Raw genomic sequence first — 19,702 nt, 5'->3', positions numbered from 1 at the left:
TATACGTACCATATAACCTCCAGGCAAAACCCAACTAGCCGACCCCAGACACAATATCAAACTGCCTGATCTGACAGGGGCATTTCATTCAAGTGGAGATAATCTGTGTGTGTGTGTGTGTGTGCGCGTGCCCCTCCTCAGTGAGCAGATCATCTGTAATTGTAGCCCTGCGGTGATATCGGAGGTCAGCCATATTTGCAAACATGAAAGCATGGTAATTGCGGCATCAACCCACCTGCCTGTGTCTGAGGATGAGAGGAGCCGGCTAATAGCCATATTCTCATAGGCTGATGAACGACGCAAGCATTCTGGGATGAGCACTTTGGAATAGATCCATTCTCAGTGAAGGACAATTGGTTCAAACTGGTAGGGAATTCTGGTCATGGGGGCGCGTCCGCAGGATTGGGTCCGTGTGTATGGGTCAATAACTTACAGTATGTATCTGAGCGAGTGTGTGTGGGGTCCATTAGCCGTTTAAAGCATGTCGGTGTGAAGGTGTAATTGGCCAGCGTGTGCAACATATCCTTGTGTGTGTGTGCGCGTGTATGGGTGAGTGTGTATGGGCGAGTGTGTATGGGCGAGTGTGTGCGCAATAAGCGTGTGTGTGATTGACAGTTCCTGTGCCTCCTCAGCGTATTGTGTTGGTGTGAATGAATGAATGAATGAATGGAAGCTATTTCACACTCCATCTAATCCCATCTCCCAGATTAATGTGGAGCAGGAGAAAAATTGAAGAAAATAGAGGGTTTGTATAGTCGGACATCTCTTTTATACAAAGATACTGGGTGATAAGTCAGCGACTGAGTGTGTACACTGCTGTGTGTGAGTGAGGGAAAGAGAGAGAGTGTGTGTATATGTTACTATCTTAGACTAACATTCTAAATGCCTCCATATTAGATGCACTGACTGTGATTGGCTCTATACAAGAGTGTCGGCCAAATGGGTCAAACGCAAATGTAAGATCTGATTGCGGCCGTTCGTGTGTGTGTGTATAATTGTGTGTGTCTGCGTGGGAGTGTGGAGTCTGAATGCCAACACGCTGGAGCATGTGTGACGGAGTGTGTGAGAGCACGAGGGAGTGTGTGTGGGCGTGTGAGTTGGGTTTTCTATAGACGTAGACAGATGTCAAAGTGCACAGAGCTGAAATGGCAGAGAACCACCTTCCATCTCTCCACTCAACTGAATAAAACACACAGAACTTCTGTGCACACAATGCCATTTTGGGCAAAACTTCTTGGCAACAACATGGAGTTGCCCTTAAGTGGTGTAGTTACTACTCTGGTAACAATTGGTAACTACTCTGTCACACATGGGGCGGCAGCGTAGCCTAGTGGTTAGAGCGTTGGACTAGTAACAGAAAGGTTGCTGGATCGAATCCCCGAGCTGACAAGGTACAAATCTGTCGTTCTGCCCCTGAACAAGGCAGTTAACCCACTGTTCCTAGGCCGTCATTGTAAATAAGAATTTGTTCTTAACTGACTTGCCTAGTAAAATAAAAATAAATAAATAAATAGTGAAAGTACTCAATTCTGCATGACAACTGTAAATAATGTACACAAAACTATGGCTGAATGACAAAGTAAGAGCACAAGCCAAAGAGGATGAGTCTAATTTAAATCCTGGAAACGATACAACCATTTAGCATGGCTGACCCAGCATCGCCAATCTAAAGAGCCTTGCTAATGCTCTATATTACAGTGGCTCTGAGCTGAGCTGATTGAACATGCATTAAAGCTCTTCTCATTGTGATTACATGCTTTGAGGCAGAGTGCTTCTAGTCATTGGATTATTGTCATCAGGATTATGATGGAGTGGCATGAGCCGTGACTGAGAGTGTGTGTTTAGGAGTATGCGTGCGTGCCCATTATGGGTATACCTTCTTCAGATGTAATTGTTTGTGTGTGTGCGTGCACGTTGTGTATATCTGAATGTGTGTGTATTACTGTGTGTGTTCGTGCATATTGTCTGTGTGTGTATCTGTATGAGTGTGTGTATTCGTGCCTATTGTCTGTGTGTGTGTGTGTCAGAGAGAGAGAGAGAGAGAGAGAGAGAGAGAGAGAGAGAGAGAGAGAGAGAGAGAGAGAGAGAGAGAGAGAGAGAGAGAGAGTGTGTGTGTGTGTGTGTGTACCTTCTCCAGAGGAGCAGGCCCACTCCCATAGAGAGCAGCATGATGAGGGCGGCCACAGACACCACCACGATGATGATTACTGGGTTCTGCTCACTGGACGCCAGCGCCACTGTGGATTGGAATGGACACACACATATTGTTTAAGAGCAGGCACACGGGAGAATACACACACATACATAAACGGACACAAACACACAAACTCTCCCACACTGAAACACACAGATGACAATAAAGGGACACCCTATCACAGAGCAAAAAGAAGAGACATTTCACAGCTTGATTTCTAAATCCTGGAGCCTTGCATGTACCCCCCCGTCCACACACCTCAGTCTTTAGAAAACAGGAGGCTTCATTGTGTGGGCTGTCCAGACGCCCACACGGCCCTATCCCAAGCTGCCTCGCGGCGATGGAACGAGATAGCGAGGAAAATGAGGGAGAAATGGGCATACTCACGTTCGCCAAGTGTCTGCAGCTCCAGGGGAGCGCTGTAGCCTCCGTAGTCGATGGGAGAGGGGGAGGAGGAAGAGGAGGAGGCGGCGGCGGATAGGAGGGAGGAGGGGGCCGGGGTGGAGAAAGGGCGGATGAGGAAGACGTAGGTGGTGCCAGGCTTGAGGTTGTTGACGCTGATGCGGGTGGCGGCCGTCTTGACCGTTGAGTAGCTCTTGTCCTTCTGTTCCTGAAGGAGGGAGGAGAGAGAGTGGCAGGAAAGAACGTTTGAAAGACGTTTTGTCGAAACATTGCTACGTTAAAACTACGAGAGCACCAAGCGGGTATACTCTGTCGCAAAACACGTCGGTGTTTTTATTTTACGTGGTTCTCCGGAGCTCAGTTGGCGCTTGCAACGGCAGGACAGTGCGTTTGATTCCGGGGACCACCCGTATGTAAATGGCGTTTGGATACAACAACATATATTATTATATATTACAAGAAACAATTTTGACTGTTCCCTTTCCCGTCACTTGGTTGATTCTGATTGGGGCCTATGCGTGTCATAAGATCACTCAGAGAGCGTTGGGCTGGTAACCGAGAGGACGCTGGTTCGCATACCCGAGCCGACAAGGTGAAAGATCTGTCGATGTGCCCTTGAGCAAGCCACTTAACCCTAATTTGCTCCAGGGGCGCCGTACTAGTATGGCTGACAATATGTAAAACAATACAAGCAGACTTATGTGATTCAAAACGACTTTGATTCTAAAGGTTAAAGGCCGTGAGACGACGTGCATAAAACCTTCAGGATCAAAGCAACATATGGAGAGAACTCACCAAAGCTTTAAAGGTAGCCAAAACCCTAGGATCTGCATGCGTGTCTGAATGAATGTTTAGGTGTGTGTGTGTGTGTGTGTGTGTGTGTGTGTGTGTGTGGTGTGTGCCGTTTGCTTGTCGTCACACGGTAATGAGGATTTGGAGGTGCGTGATCTTTAACGCGGTCATACTTGTCCATGAATAAACATGGCATGGAGAGAACAGAGAGAGATTGACAGTCGTACTGAGTGTCCCTGTGGAGACTGCAAAAAGGCGACATTGACAGAGATGAACGTGATGGACGGACGGCACGCCAAGAGTGGGATGTGACGAGGGAGACAGAGAGAAGTGTTGAAAGAGGGAGTGCGCCAAGTGACGATTTGAGAGTATTGTTGAGAGGGAGTGCGACGGAGTAGTTGAGTGTGGGAAATATATATATATTTTTTTTTTAAAAGAGTGAATGTGACAGAGTGGACGGGTGTAACAGAGCGGATTTGCGATGAAATGTAACGCGATGGAGTTGACAGTTGTAAACGTGGCGGAGTGGACCGTATATGACGGAATGACTGAGTTAAACGTTTCTTTAGTTACCTTTTCGTAGTACTTGATCTCGTACTCGGTGCTGCTGCTGTTGGGGTAGCTAGGCTCCCTCCACACCAGGGTGAGGCTGCGCTGCTCAATCTTCTCCGCACGCAACTCACTCACCAGAGAGGGCGCTATCGAGAGGAGGACGGCCAAAAGAGAGAGGGAATCATGTGAGAAAAAGAGAGAAGGGGAAAGGACAGCGGGAGGGGGGGGGGAAAGAGGGTGAAAGGGAGAAAATAAAAGAAATAATTAAATGTATTTATCAAAGTTCTTTCTGGGACGACTTCATCCAGGTCATAAAAGTTACATGATGTTAGCACTGAGCGGAGCTCCATACAGTATTCATTGATGGCTGGAGGGTGGGTGGACATGTTCTCTCCCTATCAGACTCAGTCCTGGTCAGAACTTTTGTTTCGGACTCAATAATATCCAGTAGATGTATTGAATGAACACTGACCATGAACAGTGTACAGAAACATTTCCACATTCTATAAGACAATTCTATAAGAAATACTTCCTTTACCACACGACCAGGAAAACGTCCCTTGTTACCACTGATGCTCCGAAAGCTCCGCCGACTCGTCAAGCTATAATTAAGAGGTCATTAATGAGGTAATGCAAAATTAGCTGACACTCAAACCTCAAAAGGAACACTTAAGTGCAGCTCATTGTCAGTCAACGACCAGTACGGTTGAAGCATTTTGTCATTACCACAATTAACATATTGCTAGTGAGCAATATAGTCAGTAAACATTCATTATATTTTCATTGCTAGGTATTTTCTGTCCATCTGCCGAGCTATGTTTCAATTTGTGCAATTGTCCCTTTCTTTCTAAACCTCTTTCGCTCTCTCCCATGTCAATTCGGATTAGTCCGAATTTCTTTCTCCTCAATCTTGCTTCTTTCACTTCTAATCTCTTTCGAGACCTCTCGTCACCCCCCCCCCCACACTCTGATTTTACAACTTCCTTTCTATCAAATACATACGAGCGCACACACACGTACGCAGGCCCACACACACATCCACCCACACCCCGTGTGACCCCGCGCCTCAGTCTCCCTCAGTGGAATCGGTATTGAAGTCGTTTTGAGGTGAGGATCAAAGCCAGAGCCGACCTCGTCTTTCGGAGTATCCCTCATATTGGTCTGTGTCTTACTGGCAGCTAATGAGGGCTGCACACAGCCTGGATGAGCCTGTTCAATTACAGCCACAGGCAGCAACTCAATGATGAGACAATAGAGCGAAATGGACTGGTAAAAGACAAAGCAATCTGATAGAAATCCTATGAGTGTCCGTATGTATTTGTACTGTGTGTGTGTGTGTGTGTGTGTATCTATCTCCACCTACTCTCATCTCAGTAAAAGGCAGAGGTCTATACCTAGAAGCGCCTCAACATTCTCGATACACGCGGGAAACTGTTGAGCCTAAAACACCCAGCAGCGTTGCGGTTCCTGGCACCTACTACCATACCCCGTTCAAAGGCATTTACATTTTTTGTCTTGTCCATTCACCCACTGAATGGCACACATACACAATCCATGTCTCAAATGTCTCAAGGCTTAAAAATCCTTCTTTAACCTGTCTCCTCCCCTTCACCTACACTGATTGAAGTGGATTTAACAAGTGACATCAATAAGGGATCATAGCTTTCCCCTGGATTTACCTGGTCAGTCTATGTCATGGAAAGAGCAGGTGTTCCTAATGTTTTGTACACTTAGTGTATACCGCACTGTAAACAAACAAACATATACACACAGGCATACACAATATGGTGAGACACACACACACACACACACACACACACACACACACACACAAGCATAGGCAGGCACACAGACAGATACTGGCAGAATCAGACGCATGGACACACAGGAAAGCGCACACGTCCCATGTGAAATACGTGGACAGCGTCAGCGAAGAGAGAGCAAGAGGCGCTACTTTGAGCAGCGAGTGCTGAATTAGATACACTAAGAAAACCGGGTCAACTTGCTCTACAACTCCGGGCCATTGTTTGCCATTCCTTTGTGATGAATTATGCATGGGACAAACTGCTCCAAGACTCAGGCTCAAATGAGTCCGGCTCACAGCGGTAACGCCATCTGACAGAATCCTACCTGCGGATACGTAGCCAAACCCGGTGGTAGTGCACGCTTGTATTGAGTTTGGAAAACACTAACACACTAAGGGAGAACATTTCAACCCTACACACTAAGGGAGAACATTAAACACTAACACACTAAGGGAGAACATTTCAACCCTACACACTAAGGGAGAACATTAACACACTAAGGGAGAACATTTCAACCCTACACACTAAGGGAGAACATTAAACACTAACACACTAAGGGAGAACATTAAACACTAACACACTAAGGGAGAACAGTAAACACTAACACACTAAGGGAGAACATTTCAACCCTACACACTAAGGGAGAACATTAAACACTAACACACTAAGGGAGAACATTTCAACCCTACACACTAAGGGAGAACATTAAACACTAACACACTAGGGGAGAACATTAAACACTAACACACTAAGGGAGAACATTAAACACTAACACACTAAGGGAGAACATTAAACACTAACACACTAAGGGAGAACATTAAACACTAACACACTAAGGGAGAACATTTCAACCCTACACTCTAAGGGAGAACATTAAACACTAACACACTAAGGGAGAACATTTCAACCCTACACACTAAGGGAGAACATTTCAACCCTACACACTAAGGGAGAACATTAAACACTAACACACTAAGGGAGAACATTTCAACCCTACACACTAAGGGAGAACATTAAACACTAACACACTAAGGGAGAACATTTCAACCCTACACACTAAGGGAGAACATTAAACACTAACACACTAAGGGAGAACATTAAACACTAAGGGAGAACATTTCAACCCTACACACTAAGGGAGAACATTAAACACTAACACACTAAGGGAGAACATTAAACACTAACACACTAAGGGAGAACATTTCAACCCTACACACTAAGGGAGAACATTAAACACTAACACACTAAGGGAGAACATTAAACACTAACACACTAAGGGAGAACATTAAACACTAACACACTAAGGGAGAACATTAAACACTAACACACTAAGGGAGAACATTAAACACTAACACACTAAGGGAGAACATTAAACACTAACACACTAAGGGAGAACATTAAACACTAACACACTAAGGGAGAACATTTCAACCCTACACACCCTGGTAGTGTAGTTGCAGGAACAGAAATAGAGTGTGAAGAAAACCCACACACACTTGGAAAGGACAGGGGTTTAGTTACACAGACCAACGTAGTAATGCACATACCCAAACCCGCAAATATTCCATCTCGCACCGGCGAGCACACACACACACATACACACATACACACACACACAAATATCTAGTTTCCCATCCGGTCTGAAAGCAGCTGGTGTGTGTTCATTGGGCTGACCCCGTCTGAACGAAAGGAAATGGATGCTGAGAGGAGACTGAATTGGCCGCGGCAGACCAAGCCTAATTTCCACAGGCATTAGACCGGAGGTTATGACCTTACAGGGCTCCACTGTAATACAGGACCAGACCCCGTGGCTAACCAGACAGATGAGCCACACCACAGCTTAACAGCCCCCCCCCCCCCCACCACCATAGATAACTTCCACAGAATGATATGGAGGGAAAGACGGACGGATTTGACACCAACAGATCCAATCCCTTTCATTTCGGAGTCCAAGATGTTTTAATGGTATGGAAGGCAATTAAGCTACGTGGTCTGATGGCTCAGTTCTGGCATGTGTCTATGCAGGTGGTGTACAGGCACAAATACAGCTTCTGATTCATAGGCAGTTGCACCTGCCTACCATCTGTCTGCCACCAACAAAGTTGCAGTATAAAAAGACATGAGAAAGTAAAAGACAGCTATGCGACAGGCAGGTAGATTGGCACAAAATGGCCCCCGCCTCCACAGTTGGATTCTATCCTCACGCAGCCAACCAAGGTGCAGTATAAATGTATGCTACATTGTGCAGACAAAGAAGATGTGGTGGCGGCGGTGGCTCTATTGCAGGTAATGAATACAATTTGGCACAAAATGGCCTCTGTGTTCCACAGCTGCACATGCCGTCCATCTTGACGCAGCCAACAAAAGGTGCACTATGCTGCTTCTCGCTATCACCGAAGACAGGCAGTGGAGCTGTAGTCCCTCAGGACCACCGCAGAGAATGAGAGTGTGTGAACATCTCTCTTGCCCTCCCTCCATCCATCGCTCTCTCTCTTTTTTCTGTTCTCCCCTACAGCCCTGTTTATGCCTCTGCAATGAATAAATCCATCTTACCATGCAGAGGTTTCTTTGTTCTACTCGTCTCTCTCTCCCCCCGTCTCTCGCTCTTGTGTGTGTGTGTGTGCGTATACATCCAAAAAAAGACGAGTGATTGAGCCAACATGTATCAGCCAATCACGTCAGAGAAGTTAACAGGCTGTAAAGTACAAGTGTACAACATTACTCCAAACATCTACAAGCTGGGTTAAAACTGACTTGGGGAGGAAAGGAGACAAATGTAGTGCTACAGAGGCAACCCACATCTCTGGAGTGCCTTTGTGTGTGTTTATGTGTCTCCCTGAGTCTTGGCATAGCTAAATGAACTCAGAACAATGCCATTATAAACACTAAAGATACTGCGGGACAGAAATACATATTTGAGGTGATGGTAGATTTTAAAACAAATCTGAGATCATCTGAATGCCACTACATTGTGTGTGTGTGTACACACCCACCAGTAAAGTGTGTCAATTCCCCTATATAAAGTATGCATCTCTGTGACAGCAACGCCAGTCACCAAATCCAACACAACCTTTTAAAAATCATTCAACACATAAGCCCCAGCCATCAAAAAAAAAAAAAAGCCCACTCCCTTCAATCAGAATCCGTGTGAGCCACAAAGACAGACCCGCGATAATGACGTTGTGTTGTGGCCCAGCATCACCTCCCAGGGCTCACTATCTGGCCGTGGCCCCTGCTTTTAATCTGGGTCTATCAGCCGGCCCAGCGGTGGAGCGCTATCTGGCAGGATGTCCCCCGCTCCCTGTGTAATCTGCCCTATCAGTATTCTGTCTGTCTGCATGCCCCGTGCCGGGCCCAGATAAAAACCTCACAATTACACCGGCGCACCAGCTACCCAAAATAGGAAGGGGTATAAAGAGAGGGAGGAAGGAGAGGGAGGAAGGAGGAGAGGGGTGGACAGATCAAGTCAGAGGCAGGTATTATTGCTGGCCATTATCATTCATATGAACCGCTGTCTGTGTGCGTGAGTGTGTGTGTGAGAGTGACATACGTTCTGAGAGAAAACACACACACACACACACACACACACACACACGACAGGGGATTCTGCAATTTGTGACGAGAGTGGGAGAGAAGGGTGAGGGAGGGGAGAATTGACACCTGACATACATTTTCATCTAAAGCCCACGATTATAGACTGTGGGGGCTCGGTGTGTGTGTGTGTGTGTGTGTGTCTGCGTGTATCTGTGTGCGCGCTGATAGCACCTCAGTGTGTGATAGAGAGAACCAGAGGAGGGTGACAGAGTGATTACATGTGCCAGCCTGTGGGTGGATGGATGGATGGATGGGTGAGCAAGAGCCAGAAAGTGAATTAACAAGAGAGGCACATGATTGAATTATGGAGTCAACTTAGTTCCCCCCCATCCCCCATAGTTCTATAGACCAAATTCATCTGAAATACACATTCCCCAAATCATTCTCAAATGTTTGGGTCTCAAACCAGATTGCCAGTAAGTGGTTTGGACGGACTAGCTCCTGAATAGCCCGAATTGCTCAGTCTGTCAGTAACTATCCTCTTCCAGTGATTTTTGGATGGGTGAATTCTTCTGTCTTCTTCCATAACCCGTGACGGTTGCTGTAAGGCAGGCAGACTGTGGCGGGGCTCACATCCACACATACTGGGAGAGGCAGACCTGTCGCTGCGGTTTGGCAGAGGAGACGGAGAGTGCTCAACACAGCCTGACAGAACACCCAGTCAGGAGGAAATGCCACACACACACACACACACACACACACACACACACACACACACACACACACACACACACACACACACACACACACACACACACACACACACACACACACACACACACACACACACAAGCAAGCCCACACACACACAAATAAACAGCAAACAGAGGCGATGAATTTACAGGGAGTGCAAAGTGAAGTTTGAGGGTATAAAGTGCTGATGACTGCTTAAAGAGGAAGAGAAACACTGTCACACAGAGATGGATGCACATACTGTGTATCACAAACACACTCTGCACGCACACACACACACACACGCGCACGAATGACCGTGGGGATATGTAGGCTAAATGGGAGGTGTGTGTGTGTTCCATTTGTGCTGTATTAGACGTCAGTGGATGGGAGCTAAGTGATGAGAGGCTGCTGTGTGTTAGGCCTGTCACTGTTGTGTCTGACAGACCAGCAGGAGGGTGACAGACAGTTGAGCTCATCAACAAACCACCCGAGACACACACACACACACACACACACCCTTAATGGAACACTGGTCACTTTAATAATGTTTCCATACGGTCTATCCTACGTATTCTTCAGATATACTACATATTCTATACATAATGTCTATACATCCCATCACACACACATATATATAAACTCAGCATTAAAAGAAAGTCCTTTCACTGTCAACTGGGTTTATTTTCAGCAAACTTAACATGTGTAAATATTTGTATGAACATAACAGGATTCAACAACTGAGACAAACTGAACAAGTTCCACAGACATGTGACTAACAGAAATGGAATAATGTGTCCCTGAACAAAGGCAGGCTCAAAATCAAAAGTAACAGTCAGTATCTGGTGTGGCCACCAGCTGCATTAAGTACTGCAGTGCATCTCCTCCTCATGGACTGCACCAGATTTGCCAGTTCTTGCTGTGAGATGTTACCCCACTCTTCCACCAAGGCACCTGCAAGTTCCCGGACATTTCTGGGGGGAATGGCCATAGCCCTCACCCTCCGATCCAACAGGTCCCAGACGTGATTAATGGGATTGAGATCCGGGCTCTTCGCTGGCCATGGCAGAACACTGACATTCCTGTCTTGTAGGAAATCACACACCGAACGAGCAGTACGGCTGGTGGCATTGTCATGCTGGAGGGTCATGTCAGGATGAGCCTGCAGGAAGGGTACCACATGAGGGAAAAGGATGTCTTCCCTGTAACGCACAGCGTTGAGATTGCCTGCAATGACAACAAGCTCAGTCCGATGATGCTGTGACAAACGGCCCCAGACCATGACGGACCCTCCCCCTCCAAATCGATCCCACTCTAGAGTACAGGCCTCGGTGTAACGCTCATACCTTTGACGATAAACGCGAATCCGACCATCATCCCTGGTGAGACAAAACTGCGACTCGGGCACTCAGTGAAGCTGCGACTCAGTGAAGAGCACTTTTTGCCAGTCCTGTCTGGCCCAGCAACAGTGGGTTTGTGCCCGTAGGCGACGTTGTTGCCGGTGATGTCTGGTGAGGACCTGCCTTACAACAGGCCTACAAGCCCTCAGTCCAGCCTCTCTCAGCCTATTGCGGACAGTCTGAGCACTGATGGAGGGATTGTGCGTTCCTCGTGTAACTCGGGTAGTTGTTGTTACCATCCTGTACCTGTCCCGCAGGTGGGATGTTCGGATGTACCGATCCTGTGCAGGTGTTGTTACACGTGGTCTGCCACTGCGAGGACGATCAGCTGTCCGTCCTGTCTCCCTGTAGCGCTGTCTTAGGCATCTCACAGTATGGACATTGCAATTTATTGCCCTGGCCACATCTGCAGTCCACATGCCTCCTTGCAGCATGCCTAAGGCACGTTCACAAAGATGAGCAGGGACCCTGGGCATCTTTCTTTTGGTGTTTTTCAGCGTCAGTAGAAAGGCCTCTTTAGTGTCCTAAATTTTCATAACTGTGACCATAATTGCCTACCGTCTGTAAGCTGTTAGTGTCTTAACGATCGTTCCACAGGTGCATGTTCATTAATTGCATATGGTTCATTGAACAAGCATGGGAAACAGTGTTTAAACCCTTTACAATGAAGATCTGTGAAGTTATTTAGATTTTTACGAATTATCTTTGAAAGACAGGGTCCTGAAAAAGGGACGTTTCTTTTTTTGCTGAGTTTATGTATATATTTAAACTCCGGACTCCGACATTGCTCGTCCTAATATTTTATATTTCTTAATTCCATTATTTCACTTTTAGATTTGTGTGTATTGTTGTGAATTGTTAGATAGTACTGCACTGTTGGAGCTACGAACACAAGCATTTCACTACACCCGCAATAACATCTGCTAAATACGTGTATGTGACCAATACAATGTGATTTGTTTTTGACAGCTGCACAATGAAGATCTTAACAGTTGTGAGGAGGCCAAAATGAAAGAGAGGAGGAGGGGTTGAACGAAACAACTTCAAATTTCCTCTCCTTTCACCGAGATGAAAAATGGGTTTTCACCTCTCTCGCTCTCTGCCTGGAGACTGAGTCATTGCGCTGTAGAGACTCCGTTCAAAAGGAGCCCTCCAGCCCAGCGTGTTACTCTGATTAACCAAGGGTGTGTGTCTTTTCAGTCTGTGACTGTGTGCGTGTGTGTCTTCTATGTGTGTGTGTGTGTTTGTGATGGTGTGTATGTCTGTCCGTGACTGTGTGTTGTCTATGTGTATGACTGCAAAATACTGAACAGAAAAACATCAATTCAAAGTACCATGTGTGCAGACACTAAAGTGCGTCCTCATAGACCCTGATAATAAGCCAAGCTAACTAATTCAAATTCTCATCACTGGCTGACAAAGCGTCCTCAGTGGCCGGGCCTCAGTCATGAAAAGTTGGTTGACGGCTCTATTCATTTGGTGGTCGCTGAAGCCTCACCAAGCCCATCACTTTTCATTAGGAGACCCAAAAGGCTTGGCACACACACACACACCTCAAAAGGGAGAGAGAGAGGTTACAAAAGACATTGAATTTTTAATTTTTTCATTCAATGACCAGGAAATGAGTTCTCTCGTGAGAAAGTCACTTTTTCATGGACTTCTACGTTTTATGTGCACCCCAGGAAGAGTAGCTGCTGCATGTGCCGTAGCTAATGGAGATCCTAATACACTAAACCCCTGTTCTCCTCATCTCCTCTCCACCTTACCTCCTGTCCTCCTCTCTACCTCCTGCCTCACTTCCTGTCCTCTCTCCTCTCCACCTCCTGCCTCACTTCCTGTCCTCTCTCCTCTCCACCTCCTGCCTCACTTCCTGTCCTCTCTCCTCTCCACCTCCTGCCTCACCTCCTGTCCTCCTCTCCACCTCATGCCTCACCTCCTCACCTCACCTCTTCTCCACTTCCTGCCTCACCACCTCCTCTCCTTTCCACCTCCTGTCCTCCTCTCCACCTCCTGCCTCACCTCCTGTCCTCTTCTCCTCTCTCCACCTCCTGTCCTCTTCTCCTCTCTCCACCTCCTGTCCTCTTCTCCTCTCTCCACCTCCTGTCCTCTTCTCCTCTCCACCTCCTGTCCTCTTCTCCTCTCTCCACCTCCTGTCCTCTTCTCCTCTCTCCACCTCCTGTCCTCTTCTCCTCTCTCCACCTCCTGCCTCACCTCCTCTCTCCACCTCCTGCCTCACCTCCTCTCTCCACCTCCTGCCTCACCTCCTCTCCACCTCCTGCCTCACCTCCTCTCTCCACCTCCTGCCTCACCTCCTCTCTCCACCTCCTGCCTCACCTCCTCTCTCCACCTCCTGCCTTACCACCTGTCCTCCTCTCTACCTCCTGTCCTCCTCTCGTGATCTTGCCCCCCTCCCCCTCCCCTCAGTAGGATTCCCAGAGAGGTGCGCTGAGCCCCCATGCATCTCCACAGGGACCAAGGCATCTAAAGCAGGCCAAATAAATCCTCTGAAGATATTGAAATGTCAATCCCAGCCCCCCGACCCCCACTCTCCTCTTTCCTCTTCCCCTCATCTAAAGGGCTTTAAACATGCCACTGAGGAGCTCAACAACTAGAGAGGCCACCGCTCTGAGGCTGGGGGATTTGGGCTTACGTGGCTTTTTGTCGAGCAAAACGCGTCTGTGAGGGTACAACACTGCGTACAGAACCCTCTGTGCACTGTAGGCTACAATACCTCAAGTTTCATTGTGTTTGGCCTGGAAATGGCTGAGCTGTAGCATTTTCTTTTTTTGTTTATGAGTCTTATTAGAATCAAATAACGTTGTGTATGTTTGCTGCTTTTCATTAAATCATGCATGGCTGTTTTTTAGACTATGGCCTAATGCAAATTCATTCATATGGGCAGAATTTTGTAGACACAGCCTACAGAAACTTGATCAGCTGCAGTCCATGGGTATATATTCGGATCTGGTAAAAAGCCGACATTTGGTGGTTTCAACCAAAACAAATCCTCCTTGTAAAATGACTATATTGGGCTCCCGAGTGGCACAGTGGTCTAAGGCACTGCATCTCAGTGCTAGAGGCGTCACTACAGTCCCGGTTCGAATCCGGGCTGTATCACATCCGGCCGTGATCGGGAGTCCCATAGGGTGGCACACAACTGGCCCAGCGTCGTCTGGGTTTGACCGCGGTACGCCGTCACTGTTACAAAACTGACTTTATTTAACTGACTTGCCTAGTAAAATAAAAGGTTAAATAAATAAATGGAAACATTGTGATTTTAAATACACAAAGTAACAATAAGCCTATAATTAAAAAGGGACAGCAGTGATTCTAATACTGGGCTCTCACCATCAAGTCACATGCTCAATTAGCTTAGGCGTTTCCATCGCCCATTTATTCATTGACATCAGTGAGGAGAGACACATTACGGTCTATCAACAACATAGGCTCTCTCATTTAATAGTCTATTTCAGGTTAAACATCAGCCCTATTCAGATGGGATTCGTTTTACTGGGGGAGGTGGGAGAACGTAATTATGTGCACGAGCACAAAAACACCCCATCCATCATTTCTGTTCTGTGCAAATCTGCCACGTCAGTAAGTTTTACATGGCAGTAGACGAACAATTCCAGACAGAATAACCTCCATCTTTGGGGTGATGGTAGAACTCCAAGGTCCTCTGACAATAGCCTACTAGTCCCATGCGAAACGACATCCCTGTGTTATTCGAGACATGACAGAGATTTGACAGGTGCTGCTCGCAGTTTGAGCAAGAAAACAAGAATTGTTTTGATAAATTGATGCTTAAAACAAAAAGTTCTGCGCAAACATTTCATGTGAATGACCTCCATTTAAAACTTTTTGGGAAATGACAATTACCGCTAAAATAACGATTATGATCACACTTCTTCAATGTAAATATTATGGGGACATCTATACATTTGGCAGCCAAGCACAAGTTATCATTCTAGCCTTTTATCATTTAGACATATTGAAATATAAATCATGCCTAGAATTAAAAAAACAGGTTTCCATCATAAGACTCAATTGAATATATATATTTTTTTAAATGACAGGGGGAAGTTTGGAAAAACGAATCCCGTGCGAATCGTCATCTGGAATAACACAAATTATAATAATTACATAACCAATGTCTCTAGTAACCTAATACTAGTCCTGTCCGAATAGGGCTATGGATTTATAATAAGCGTGACATTTCATAACCGGATCGCCAGATCATTTAGTTCATCTGAACAATAGAAAGGAAAATATTGATGGGTGTTGCGCAATAGCCAATACACAATGGCATCCTCAGGGCCGATATGTACACACGCGTGACATTTCTCGCTCGCACACGCAATCGACATACGCACACTTCTAGCGTGACCTGATACATATGACAGAGACACAGATATTACCTTCTCTCGCTCTCATACACAAAACGACACACGCACAATTAAAGCGTGACGGAGACACACACACACACCCCTAACCCACAGCAGGATAATGGGTCCCATGAGCCCCTTGGGGCAGGAATGATCCCCATTTACCCAACTCCCACTCTTCCCACACCCTTCCATCCATCCAATCCTCTATACCCCCAACCCCCCTTGAGGGTCTGTGGCGTACCGATAAACCCCCTCTCCCTCGCTCTCTCCATTCATGGGAAATCCTTTCTGTCAGGGTGTGAGGATTCCTTTGGAGGCTTTCAGGGGACAGACCCCCTTGCACCTCTCCCCAGTTCATAGCTAGTCTACAGACTCTACTTTCACTGTGTGTGCTTTTTCATGCACACACGCACACACACACACACACACACACACACACACACACACAGCTGTAGCCTGCAGGCTAAATAACCCCTATTTTAGATTAGAGCAGCAGCGGACGCCAAAGCGTTGCACCCCCACCTCCAGCTAACAGGCTTAGCCAGCACAACAAGCCCGAATACGTTACAGCTGCACGTGAGAGAGGGGGATGGGGAGGAGAGAGAGAGAGAGAGAGAGAGGAAAAAGGAGTAGAGAAGCCTGTGCTCAGTCAGTAATGCAGTACTCAAAGGTCAGTGGGGGCTTTTATGGGGTATTGTCTCAGGACGCACAAAGGGCGTTAGCACGCTTAACCTTCGAGGGGAGCAGATTGTACCAGGGGTTTGGTCATGCTTTGTTGGTGATCTGAGGAGAAGTGTGTCAATGGTGCGTGTATAATGCAGGTCTTCTAATACACGTGCAAAACACCCATACACCTCGCCATAAACGTCCCACAGAAAAGTCACATATCAATAGAAAATCCCTCCAATTTATTAAGCCTTGTCTCTCGGTCTCAGTCTCAGGAATATGGCACTGTCCAACCCACTCCAACCCAATCCCTGCGACAACAAACAGAAGGACATGGCTGCTAACAGCCCATAATAGCCATACATCAACTCTAAGCTGTGACAGCCATTGAGAGAGCGAGAGAAAGAGAGAGAGAAAGAGAGAGAGCGAGAGCAAAGCGCGAGCGAGAGAGAGCGAGAGAGTCTACACATGGCTTGCCGAGAATGTCGGTCTCTAACCTTGGAGGGAGCGCAGCAGTATATTTTATTGGCTGGGTGGGGACTAGAGGGAGCAGCTCTACACAGAGTGGATTAGCCTAAAATATGCACAGGGCATAAACTGGCAGCGTTTTATAACGTCTCTCCTTCTTAATGTATAAAGGCCCCGGGCGGGCAGCACTCAGAGAAGCACACAATGAGAAAGGCCCCCTTTCCACTCTCTGGACCAGGGAGATTTATGTCTAAATTAGTAGGGCTGGTTAGAGAGAGAGCGAGAGAGGGGGGGTATGAGACACAGGAAAAGGATCGAAGGGAGAATAGAAAAGGTGAAAGGGAGAAAGGGAGAGAGAGCAAGCGACAGAGATGGAGGGAGATCGACTGAAAGAAAAGGGGAAAGAAAGAACGAATGAAAAAAAGAGTGCAGACAATGGGAGAGGGGGAAAAGGAGAGAGCGATAAGGAGGTAGACAACAGGAAGAGATCGAGAAAAATACAAGAGTCGTTGTCATTGGAGGTGTGTGGCACGGAAGACAGACGAGACGGGAGCATTTTGGAGTGGCGGCAGCCTCTACGTCACGTGTCAGACTCATTTCACAGAGGGCAGAGTGTCTGCGGGTTTCCCCACCTCCCTTGTACTTGATTGATGAATTAAGGTCACTAATTAGTAAGGAACTCCCCTCACCTGCTTGTCTAGCACACGCTAGGCCCTCCATGGAATTAGTTTGCCACCCCTGCTTTACGTCTTTAGTACTTGAGTTAGGTAAAAGGTTAACGCTACTGCCTGGCATTGACGACTTGGGTCTTTGAGCTCAAAACTCAGATCTAAGAATGCAACGGTGGCACTGAGCTGAGGAGGCATTCAAGGCCTCCGTTCGCTCAGCATTTGTGCACTTGTCAGTTTGTATCTCTCTCTGTGCGACATAATGAGTGCGTGCTTTCCCTTGGCGTGTGGGTGTGTTCAGTGTTTATGTGTGTTAAGCCAACTGGTTTCTTTATGCTTGTGTATATATACACACAGTACCAGTCAAAAGTTCGGACACACCTACTCATTCAAGGGTTTTTCTTGATTTTTTACTATTTTCTACATTGTAGAATAATAGTGAAGACGTCAAAACTATGAAATAACACATACGGAATGATGTAGTAACCAAAAAAGGGTTAAACAAATCAATCATTTATTTTATATTTGAGATTCTTCAAAGTAGCCACCCTTTGCCTTGATGACAGCTTTGCACACTCTTGGCATTCTCTCAACCAGCTTCATGAGGAATGCTTTTCCAACAGTATTGAAGGAGTTCCCAAATATGCACAGCTCTTGTTGGCTGATTTTCCTTTATTCTGCGGTCCAACTCATCCCAAACCATCTCAATTGGGTTGAGGTTGGGTGATTGTGTAGGCCAAGTCATCTGATGCAGCACTCCATCACTCTCCTTCTTGGTCAAATAGCCCTTACACAGCCTGGAGGTGTGTTTTGGGTCATTGTCCTGTTGAAAAACAAATGATAGTCCCACTAAGCGCAAACCAGATGGGATGGCATATCTGCCCGAATGCTGTGGTAGCCATGCTGGTTAAGTGTGCCTTGAATTCTAAATAAATCAGACAGTGTCACTAGCAAAGCACCACCACACCGTCACACCTCCTCCTCCATGCTTCACGGTGGGAACCACAAATGCAGAGATCATCATATCACCTACTCTGTGTCTCACAAAGACACAGCAGTTGGAATCAAAAATCAGACCAAAGGACAAATTTCCACCAGTCTAATGTTCATTGCTTGTGTTTCTTGGCCCAAGCAAGTCTCTTCTTGTCATTGGTGTCCTTAAGTAGTGGTTTCTTTGCTGAAATCTGACCATGAAGGTCTGATTCACGCAGTCTCCTCTGAATAGTTGATGTTGAGATGTGTCTTACTTGAACTCTGTGAAGCCTTTATTAATGCATTTATCCTCTTCAGCAGAGGTAACTCTGGGTCTTCTTTTCCTTCCTTTCATCATAGCGCTTGATGTTTTTTGCAACTGCACTTGAAGAAACTTTGGAAGTCCTTAAAATGTTCCGTATTGACTTACCTTCATGTCTTAAAGTAATAATGGACTGTCGTTTCTCTTTGCTTATTTGAGCTGTTCTTGCCATGATATGGACTTGGTCTTTTACCAAATAGGGCTTCTGTATACCACCCCTACCTTGTCACAACAAACGTGATTGGCTCAAACGCATTAAGGAAAGACATTCCAAAAAATATTTTTTAACAAGGCACACCTGTTAATTGAAATTAATTCCAGGTGACTACCTCATGAAGCTGGTTGAGAGAATGCCAAGAGTGTACAAAGCTGTCATCAAGGCAAAGGGTGGCTACTATGAAGAATCTCAAATATTCAATATATTTAAAAATTTTACCTGTCTGGGCTAGGGGGCAGTATTTTCACGGCCGGATGAAAAATGTACCCAATTTAAACAGGTTACTACTCTGGCCCAGAAACTAGAATATGCATATTATTTGTATTTGGATAGAAAACACTCTGAAGTTTCTAAAACTGTTTGAATGGTGTCTGTGAGTATAACAGAACTCATATGGCAGGCAAAAACCTGAGAAAAAGTCAACCAGGAAGTGGAGGATCTGAGAATTGTAGTTCTTTCTAGTCCCTTTCGAAACTACAGTATCTGTGAGGTTACGTTGCACTTCCTAAGGCTTCCATTGGCTCTCAACAGCCTTCAGAAAGTTGTTTCAGACTTCTCCTGTTACTGGGCAGATAATAGGAGCTCAGTTT

At 46.3% G+C, this 19,702-nt stretch overlaps 1 protein-coding gene across 1 annotated transcript in view; it reads right to left on the bottom strand.

Annotated features, from left to right (window-relative positions):
- Positions 1-19,702, bottom strand: part of LOC115173437 (ephrin type-A receptor 7) — a 155,128-nt gene that overhangs the window by 17,207 nt on the left and 118,219 nt on the right. The window contains exons 6-8 of the mRNA XM_029731495.1: positions 3,962-4,086; positions 2,582-2,804; positions 2,129-2,237 (exon numbers count right to left, since the gene is read on the bottom strand). Of these exons, the coding sequence (XP_029587355.1) occupies positions 2,129-2,237; positions 2,582-2,804; positions 3,962-4,086 (457 nt within the window). The remainder of the gene's footprint in view (positions 1-2,128; positions 2,238-2,581; positions 2,805-3,961; positions 4,087-19,702) is intronic.

The sequence above is a fragment of the Salmo trutta genome, chromosome 34, assembly GCF_901001165.1.
Source record: "Salmo trutta chromosome 34, fSalTru1.1, whole genome shotgun sequence".
Taxonomy (NCBI): Eukaryota; Metazoa; Chordata; class Actinopteri; order Salmoniformes; family Salmonidae; genus Salmo; species Salmo trutta.
Note: the sequence above shows the minus strand (reverse complement) of the source record. Positions and strands in the feature narration are given on the sequence as shown.